At 68.7% G+C, this 9,561-nt stretch overlaps 1 protein-coding gene across 1 annotated transcript in view; it reads right to left on the bottom strand.

Annotated features, from left to right (window-relative positions):
• Nucleotides 1-462: 462 nt before the first annotated feature.
• The window catches only part of KIF26A (kinesin family member 26A), a 39,223-nt gene continuing 30,124 nt past the window's right edge, over nucleotides 463-9,561 (bottom strand). The window contains 11 exon segments of the mRNA XM_070358077.1: nucleotides 463-1,713; nucleotides 1,896-2,046; nucleotides 2,404-2,424; nucleotides 2,516-2,721; nucleotides 3,971-4,054; nucleotides 4,057-6,808; nucleotides 7,361-7,523; nucleotides 7,851-7,992; nucleotides 8,084-8,243; nucleotides 8,471-8,733; nucleotides 8,938-9,031. Of these exon segments, the coding sequence (XP_070214178.1) occupies nucleotides 1,532-1,713; nucleotides 1,896-2,046; nucleotides 2,404-2,424; nucleotides 2,516-2,721; nucleotides 3,971-4,054; nucleotides 4,057-6,808; nucleotides 7,361-7,523; nucleotides 7,851-7,992; nucleotides 8,084-8,243; nucleotides 8,471-8,733; nucleotides 8,938-9,031 (4,218 nt within the window). The 3' untranslated portion in view covers nucleotides 463-1,531.

Here is a 9,561-nt window from a genome sequence, read left to right as displayed (position 1 = left end):
GGGCTCCTGCCGGCTCAGGCGGTCCTGGACCCTGACCCCGTGGAGTGTTCGGGGGTTTGTATTCTGGAAAAGCAGATGGGGTGCAGAGGTGGGGGGCAAAGGAAGGAACTTGGGTGTCCGAGAGGGGCTCCTCCTCGCCACTGCCAGGGTTCCCAGCTAACACAGCCTCTGGGAAGAGGCCAGGGATCCCCAGAAAGCGCTGTTTCCTGTCGGCCAAGCCCCCAGGGAGCTGAGCTGGGCTGGGCGACTGCAGACAAAGGGGCTGGGAGCAGGGACAGAGCGCAGATAGGGGCTGGAGCCCCGGGCTTGCAGCAGGGCCTCCTCCCCATCCACACCCTGTTGCCGACGGCTGGCCCCCACTGTGGGGTTTGTGGATGGAAGGTGCCCCCCGCAGCCTCCTTGCCCCGCCTCGCCCCGGAACCCTCGGAGGACGGCCCGCCAGGTGGACTCAGGAGCCTCGTGAACAAGGGACGCATCTTTTATTCACAAATAAAAACCGCAGCAAGCTGTTATCTACATGTTTGTACAAAAGTTCGGACGACCCTAGAAAATCCACAACGGTCAGAAAAAAAGAACCCATCGTGACAGGAACGTCCCGCTCCTGTTAGCAGGCTCATCCCAGTCTGCATTTGGCCTCCCAAGGACCCTCGCCCTGCCCAGGGACCTCCCCGCCCCGGCAAGAGCCCGGCCGCAGGAACACCTTCCATAGAAAATCATAAAAACATAGATCATTTATCTTCAAGTTCCCACTGCAAATACCGCGTTTGTAGGCAAAATGATACAAAAATACGAACCTGACAGCACCTTTACAAGACCCTCATCCCCCAATCTGTGTGTGTGGGTTGGTCTGTTTTGTTTTTTTGCTTGTGGTTTGGTAAGAATTCCTGCCGTGGAAGAAGGCGCCAGATGCCTTCAGTTCAGCCCTTGGGCGCTGCCCTCCTGGTGACGTCAGGACAGAGCAGGTCCAGGGGACAGAGAGTCAGCCACCCCACCCAGAAGACCCACCCGCTCCAGGCTCGATCCGAGATCAGCAGAGAGAACACACACGGAGTCTGCAGACCCCTAAGGCCGGCTCTGTTGAGAGGAAACGGCTGTGAAGGAAAAGTAACCCTGAACCTAAAGCAGAGAGCCTGGCGAGCCCAGGGCCGCTCTGCCGCACGGAAATCGCTTAGCTGTACACAAGGCGCGATCCGATCCGACAGCCAGTCCGGCGGCCCCCGGACAGCCACAGGCACTGCCCGGGGGCCGCTGTGTGCTGGTGGCCCGAGTTCTTAGCACCAAATGCAGAAAGGAGAGAAACCCAGTCCAAGGTTAAAGGCACTTGCGTCACAGTCCTCCCGAGTCCTGCATACTCGCTCCTCCGCCCGCGGGCACGCTCCCTCGCCTCCAAGACGCCCCCTCCCGCCCCGTCCCGCAAGGGACCCTACACATCCTCCTCCCTCCGACCCCCAGCACATCCTCGCTCCATCCCAGGTCCCATCCACGAGCCCCCGACGCCCTGTGCCCTCCCCCAGGGGCCCGTGGCCCAGCCTCAGACGTCCACCTCCTGGGGCCCCGGGGCGGTGGCGGGGGCGGCCGCGCTGATGTCGAAGCAGGTGACCATCATGACGTGGGCCTTGCACAGGTTCACGCACTGCTCCAGGGCGGCGGTGGCGTGCTCCAGGGCCACCAGGTACTCAGCCGACTCGGGCTCCAGCCCCGGGTCCACCTCGACTGCAGGGGTCGGGGGGAGCGGAGAGCTGGTCAGGCCCGGGTCCCCGCGGGGCCGAGGCGTCGCCCCTCCCCCTCCCAGCCTCCGGGTACCCCCCGCCCCTGGGCCTGGGGTGAAATGGTTGGACCGGGGTGCTGGGCAGGGCTGGCAGTCCGGGGTCCCTGGGCGGGGCTGGAAGACTCACACTGCTCCAGCCAGCGGCCAGGCTCCAGCATCAGCCGGCCCTGGGTCTCAGCCAGCTCCCCGCGCAACAGCTCCCGCTTCGCCTGCACCTCCTGCAGCCGCTGCAGCCTGCGCTCGGCCAGCCGCAGCCTGGCACTGACGCACACCGGGCCCTGAGCATGGGGGTGGGGCATGGAGGGGCTCAGGCATGGACGACGGCCTGCTCCCCAGGGTTCCGGCACCCCAGCCTTGACCCGAGCCCGGTTCCACACCCCAGGCCTGGACAGGCACACAGTGGGGCTGCCGAGGTGGGCAGTGGTTAGGCCCTGCCCCTCCCTTACCACCCCGCTCCCCACCCCCGTGGGGCTCAGACCATGGGCCCCCAAGGCCGCCTGGAACCCAGGCCCAGGATGAGCGCCGTGGCTGTGGGAAGGCCCCCCCCCAACCAAGCGCAATTCCAGGGCACAAGGGAGGTGGCCACAGGACCCCCTCCACTGCCAGGGGCTCAGGACCAGCGGGGCTGTTCCTACCTTTTCCAAGCTCTGGGAGGGCTGCAGACGAGAGGGGAAGGTGAGGTTGGCGGGCTGCCAGCAGCACCGAGAAGCCCCCCTGCCCTCCCAGCCACACCCCCACTGTCCCCACCTCCGCCGGGCCCTCCCTGGGGGGCACACGGCGCCGCTGCAGCCGCTCCACGTCGTCAATCTCGTACACCTTGATCTCGAAGGGCTCCTTCAGCGTGCCGGCCAGGGGCGGGGGCAGGTCCACCCACTGCCCCGGGAGGCTGGGCTTGCGGCCCAGGGCGGCGGTGTCGGGCATGGGGGCCTGGATCAGCCGTCGCCGCTGCAGACCTGAACAGACAGCCGGGCGCTGGGCGTGCAGAGGCCAGACCCCCCAGCCCCCAGCCTGGCCACAGCTCTGACGGGCAGAGCCCACAGGGGCCCAGTCCCGAAATGCTCAGCCTAGTGCTGGCCAGAAACCCTGACCAGCCCCGCCCCATGGAACAGATAGGACTCCAGCCGCCCCCCAGCACCTCCCTCCTGGACAGCCACACACCAGCCTCCTTGCACGGCACATCCTCAAGGCCACAACCCTTGACCTCTGGCGGTCACCCTTGAACACCCTAACGGGCTGCACAGCCTCCTAACTCACAGGCGTCTCTACTCCCACTGCCCCCGGACAGACCCCGAAGCCAGGCCCACACTGGCACCCCAAGCCCCCAGGACGCCCCTCTCTACCACCTCCGCCAGCCTCCGGCTTTCCCATGCACCTTCTTGGTTCAGAGCGTGCGTGCCTCACTCACAATGCCCTGGAAAGCGTCCACCAGTGCCCAAATCCCCCAGCCACACTCAGCCTGCGGAACAGCCCACCCTAGCTGGGTCCGCAGAGACGGGGGTCCAGGGGACGGACATGGGGCTTCCAGACAGCCAGCGGACTTGGTAGCCCCCGTCCTCTCCCAGCCCCGCACGCCTCGGCAGGGTAACCTCGGGGGGCCCACCCTCGCCAGCCCACTCTGACAGGACGGGGACCAGCCTGGGGGCAGCACAGGGGGGCAGAGAAGGACACACACGGGGTGCGTTTACAAACCGCAGAGGGCGGGGCACGCCTATCCCTTCGGCCTGCGTCTGAACCCGTCAAGGGTGTGGTGACCCACAGACGGAAGGGCAGATGAAACCCAGGAGGGTCTGGGAACACAGGAACCGAAATACCAGACCCTCATCGCCCTTCCGTCCGGGGCGGTGTCACTGTTAATGGAGCAGTACAGCCTGTCTCCCCTCCTGGCCCGTAGGGAGGTGTCTGCCCTCCCTATGCCTCATCCAATCAGCAGACGACCCGCAAGACCCCTATCCCACTCCCTGTATCCTGGGTATAAAAGCGGAATAAGGACCCCTGTTCGTCATCGGCTCTCCCTTGAACTGGCCTGCTGTTCTAACAGCGTCTCCCGCTCTAATGAACTTTATTCTTCTTTCCTTCTGCCTCACATCTGGAAATTCATTCCCAACCCACGCCCGGACCACAACAAGGGGCTGCCTACACCTGGGATCCACCAAGGGGGCGCCCGGCGGTGCAGGGTGGCCCGTGGCCGAGACGGACACCCACCTGTGGCCCTCTTCTTGGGGGACTTGAGGCTGCGGGAGCGGGCGCCCGGGGAGGCGGCCCCGCTGTCGCTCATGGAGTCGGGGCCGAGGAGGTGCTGCCCGTGGCCTCGCTGTCCCGCAGCACGCTCTCGTAGCCGCTGCTGCCGCCGCTGTGATAGAAGAGCGCCGTGCGGCCCATGGCGGGCGGCAGCTCCCCGCTCAGCACGCTGCTGTTGTCGCTGCCGTGGCCGCTGCTGTAGCGCTGAGGCCGCCGGGGCGCCGTCACCTTGCTGTACGGCGAGGGCAGCGCTGGGCTGGCGGGTGGCCGCTCCTCCGAAACGTTCACGCCGCTGTCGTTGCCGCTGTCCGAGTCGGCAGAACCCCAGGAGGGGCCGCCCCGGCCGCGGGTGCCCCCAGCCGCCAGCTCGTGCACGCGGCTGTGGGTGGCCCGGAGCGCCTGCTTGGTGCCCATGATGGTGCCCCGGCTGGCCTTGGCCCCGACACCCGGCGCCACCCGCGGGGCTGCCCTGGGGCCCGTCACGGGGCCGCAAGGGGCCTTCCCCACCGTGGGGGCCAGTGGCTTCGCCGAAGAGCCCAGGGCCCGGGGCCCGCCAGCCACTACACTGCGGCCCTTGGTCCCGCTGCTGGGGGGCTTGGGGGCCCCCGCGCCCTTGGCGGGGCTGCTCCTACAGGCAGGCACGGGCCCAGGCGTGGGGCTGGTGGGTGGGACACCCAGCCGGGGCACAGCGCGGGCAGGCCGGCCGGGGGCTTCCCTGGCCTTGCTGCTGCCATGTGCCAGGCCCTCACAGCGCTCCAGAGATCCGTGGGTGGCAGGTCGGCACGCTGTCTCTGCCTTGCCAGTCCGGGCCTTCAGGCTGGACGTGGCCCTGGGGATGGAGTGGTCAGCCCGGCCACCAGGCCTGGCCTCCCCGTCCCCTCGGAGGAAGGCAGCAGACCCGGGCCAAGCCGGGCTTCCAGCCTGCGGAGAGGACGGCCCGGGGCCGGTCTTGTGCTCCAGACTGGATTTGCGCACGGGGGGCGCTGGGGGGGCCACACCGCCAGGCCTCGCACAGAAGCCCCCCTTGGGAGCTGCGCTCTTCTTGCTGGCGGGGGTGGCCTTGGGGCTGCCCAGGCAAGCCGCTGCCTCCGCCGGTGCATCCCCAAAGGAGGCGGAGGGCGTGCTCACCCCCAGCGTGGTGGCCCCCCTCCGCAGGGGTGGGATCGGGGCCACGACTTCTGGCCTGTGGGCCACACGGCCCACCTCACAGCCATCCACCACCCTGCGGCCACAAGCCAGCGTCGGGGCTGGGCTGGGGGCCCTGCCGGCTGAAGCCAGGGGTGGCGGGCCACAGTCATCAGCCCGGAGCAGCCAAGGGTCCTCGAAGAGGCCTCCGGGGCCAGGTGGGCCCGCGGCCAGGCGGGGGCAGCCCACGCGACCGGCCGTGGAGGTAGTCCTCGGTGTGCGGGGCAGGCTGGAGTGGAGGGTCTGTGCGGAGGCCGGCCCCCGGGGCAACACAGCAGATGGCTCCTGGCCGGGTCGGCCGGGGGCTGCCACAGCCTCCTCCGCGGGACAAGGACCCCGGGCGGGCAAGGGACTGTCCAATCTGCCATGCTCTGAGCGCTGAAGGCCACTGTCCTCCGGAGACCCACCGCCCAGGATGGAGGAGCCCAGCAAGGGGGGCCCTGCCGGCACCTCAGAGCCGACGGGGTCCGGGGGGCCCGCTGGCGTGGGGCCAAGGCTGTCCGCCGTGCACAAGCTGACCTCGCTGAGCCAGGAGCTGCCAGACGAGCTCTGGCTGCCGCCCGCCCAGGCCGCCCCGTCCAGGGCCGCGCCCGGGGGTGGTGAGGTGTATGCGTCGAACTCGTCATTGATGCTGCTGATGATGCTCACTGGCCTCGAGCCCGAGGCCAGGGCCTGCAGGGAGCAGTCACTGCCGAGGCTGGCCAGGCTGGAGGGGCGCCCGGGGCCGGCGAGGCCCCCCAGCGACAGCTCTTCCACCAGCGTGAACACCAGCTCGTCCTCCCCATTCAGCTCCACGGGCTGCTGCAGGGTTACCGTGGTGGTTAGCAGGCCCCGCTCCAGCCGGTGGCCGCGTGCAGGCGGGCAGGGGCGCTCGGCCTGCCCGCTCCTGCCCACGGGGGGCGTCCGTATCGCACCCCCGTCACCCCCGCCAGGCTCCTCAGAGGCCCCGCCAGCTTCCGGCTGCCAAGGCGGGGGTGGGGCCGGGTTGGGCAGCGGCCTCCCGCCTCCACCCGACGTGGTCTTATCTGGCAGAATGGGCAGCTCAGGCCTGGTGGTGCCCTCCTCTCTCTGGTCAGCGCTGGCCTTGGGGGGCTCCGGGGCACCCCGATGAGTGTCTGGGCTGGGGCTGCCGCGAGGCGTGCTGGCGGCCAGTGGAGCGCCTACAGGCGTCCTGGGGGCCGCGGCCTCGGGCGGCGAGGGCTTCCTGCCCGTGCGGGCTGGGCTGGCCTGGGCCCCAGGGTGGCCCTCGGTGCCGGGAATGCAGCCCAGCCGCTCCTGCAGCTCCGCGAAGGTGCTGCAGCGGAAGTGGTCGGCCTCCCGCGGGCCCGGGGTGGGGCGGGGGCGGCTCAGCGCGGGGATGATGGGCACGAAGTCAGGCGGGCCCTCGCTGTCCGTGAGCTCACGGTCCGACAGCGCCGTCCCGCCAGGCCCCACGTAGATGACCGTGTCACAGGACTGCTCACTGCTTGAGGAGTAGTCGGGGTCGCCGGGAGAGCTGGCGGCCAGGTGGTCGGGGTCCGGGGCCACGGCGCGTGGATGGAAGGGGCGCAGGTGCGGGGGGCGACGGGCACGGCCTTCCTCACATGAGCTGTCCCCACCGGAGGAGCTGGATGCGTACTGGGGACACAGCAGGGCCCCCCTGAGCGTCGTCCCGCCTGTCCCTCTCCCCCAGCACCCCCAGCCGCACGCGCCACACTCAAGGGACAGAAGTGATGGCGTGGCCACCAGACTTGTCCCTGCCCCCAGCAAGGTCTCAGGTCCCCAACACAACCGGACCTCCTCAGCAACATCCCAGAAAGTGGTAAGCTGAGTCGCAGGGAGGCGAGGATACGCCCTAGGCACACACAGCGTCAACTGTAAACCCAGGATTCAGACCCAGGGCCCGGGCCCCAGGGCACCCCAACTCCATCCTCCAGACCTAGTGAGGGCCCCAGGGCGTGCCCTGTAGGACCAGACCTGGGAGGGTACAGGCCACAGTGGTCCAGTAGGCTGCCCTGGCCACACGCCTCCCCGGGGCCAGGTAAACAGAGACCAGGCCACCACAGCCCCCAACATGAGCCGCTCCAGTTCTCCTGGGGGCGACCATGGGCACGGACCCGGCCTCCTCTTGGGCAGGAGGAGCGCCAGCATCACCGCCATGCAGGCAGGGGCCCAGGAGGCGAAACCAACCTTGACCTTCTTCCTGCGCAGGCGGTGGACACGGGCAGCCAGCTGCACGGTGCTGAGCGTCTCAGCGTGGCGGGCTGGAGCATCGGACACGTGGGCAATCATGGTGGTGCGGCAGTTGGCGGTGGCCAGGGTCTCCCGCAGCAGTGCAGTAAGCCTGTGCTCCCTGGGGGCCGGGGGGGCGAGGCTCAGAGGCAGAGGGCCTGGGAGGGGTGCCGGGGGACCACTGGGCTTGGGGGCTGCTACAGGGCTGGAGGGAGGGAGGAGGGCCTCTAGCTGGACATGGGCCGTGCCTGGGGCCCTGGGGTCGGGTCTGACACCCACCTCTGCCCCCCGGGCCCTGGGCAGCAGGACTCCCTGCCAGTCCTTGGGTAGCAAAGCCGGTCACACAATGAGGAAGAAAGGACAGAGGGATCAGGGACCATGGGCACAGAGGACACGCCTGACGTGGGCTGAGCCAGTTCCCCAGGCCCACCCAGGAGCCCGCACGTACCTGCAGGGCACGTGCTTGGCTCCGCTAACCAGCGCCAGGATGACGCTGCCCAAGGCCGACAACGACAGTGATGGGGGGCCCCCGGGGGCCTCTTCACAGCTGCCCAGGTCAATGAGGTGCAGGCGGCTGCGGCCTCCAGACACTGAAACCACAGGGTGGGAGGTGAAGGCTCAGCCCCAGGGCCCCCAGACCCAGGGCGCCCGACCCCACGACGCAGGCACGCGGCCACCTACTTCCGCCTCTGCCGCACTTCTCCACGCGGTACTGATACACGTGCAGCGTGAAGAGCACGTGGGAGCCTCCCCGGGCGTCCTCGCGGGCGGCCAGTGCCGCGTCCAGGTAGAAGGCCGCCTTCTCAGCCGTGGGCGCCCGCAGCTCACTCTGGTTCTGGAGCTGAGGACGGACGGATGGACAGACAGCGGGGTAGGCACCAGAGTTACTTGGGGCCGAGCTGTCCCCACGGCGCCCGGCTAACCAGCCCGCGGCCCCGCCCCCCAGCCTGCGGCCCCGCCTCCGCCCCAGCCCGCGGCCCCGCCCCCCAACCCACGGCCCCGCCCCCTAGCCTGCTGCCCCGCCTCCGCCCCAGCCCGCAACCCCGCCCCGCGGTGCGGTCAGGGTACCTGTGCCCCGCACGCCAGGTCCTCCCGCAGGTACACGCCCGGGGACTGGGTGTCCTGCAGGCTGCCGGAGGCCACCTCGGCCAGCAGGTCCCGCAGGCTCTGGCCCCGGCTGCACACCTCCACGGCCGAGACGCGGACGGAGAAGCGCGCGCCCGTCCTCTCCCTGCGCTCGTCCATGAGCCTGAAGAGCCAAGAGATGGCGCAGGGCACGACGCCCAGGCTCTGCGGCGAGCTGTCCCTCCCGATCATGGTGTAGGACTTGCCTGTGGGCCGGTGGATGGGTCCTCAGAGCTAGCCGGGCCGGCACCCTGGCGGCCCGCTCTCACCTGCTCCACTGGGCACCTGATGTCCAGGCCTGTAGTCTGGGTTTCCTCTCCCACTGCCCGTAGGGGACAGGCCCAGCCCCGCCCCCCCCACCCCCGAAATGGCCTTCAGAGATCGCAGAGCGGGTGGTCAGGGGCACTTACCGAGGCTTGCGTGGCCAAAGGAGAAAATGCAGCCATCAGCCCCACCCACCACCGACTGGAGCACGTCGGCCACGGTCCCCGAGCAGACCTCGGCCTGCAGGAGGGGCACAGAGTCAGGCTGCCACCCCGCCTCCTGCCTCTTCCGTCGCATCACACATGGACAGTGAGTCCATGAGGTGGCCGGGAGGTCACCAGGACCAAGGACACAGAGATCTCCACGTGGACACACAACACACATGGACCGGACACAAACACACATACATTCGCAGCGTGAGCCGACAGACACAGCTGACAGGCACACAGTGCGCACACACAGAAGTCACACTGCCACTGTGGCCACACCGGGCACATGGCACACCACACGCATGATCACAGTGAGCACACACACCACACACATGTTCACAGAGAGCACACACCACAGCACACGTGTGATCACGATGGGCACACACCACACCACGCGTGTGATCACAGCGGGCACACACCACAGCACACGTGTGATCACGATGGGCACACACCACAGCACGCACGTGATCACAGTGGGCACACACACCACATATGTTCACGGCGGGCACACACCACACTGCACACGTGACCATGGCAGGCACACACCACAGCACACATGTG

This window comes from Bos mutus, chromosome 21 (genome assembly GCF_027580195.1).
Source record: "Bos mutus isolate GX-2022 chromosome 21, NWIPB_WYAK_1.1, whole genome shotgun sequence".
Classification (NCBI taxonomy): domain Eukaryota; kingdom Metazoa; phylum Chordata; class Mammalia; order Artiodactyla; family Bovidae; genus Bos; species Bos mutus.
The sequence above is the reverse complement of the archived record's forward strand: the minus strand, read 5'-3'. Positions and strand labels throughout refer to the sequence as shown.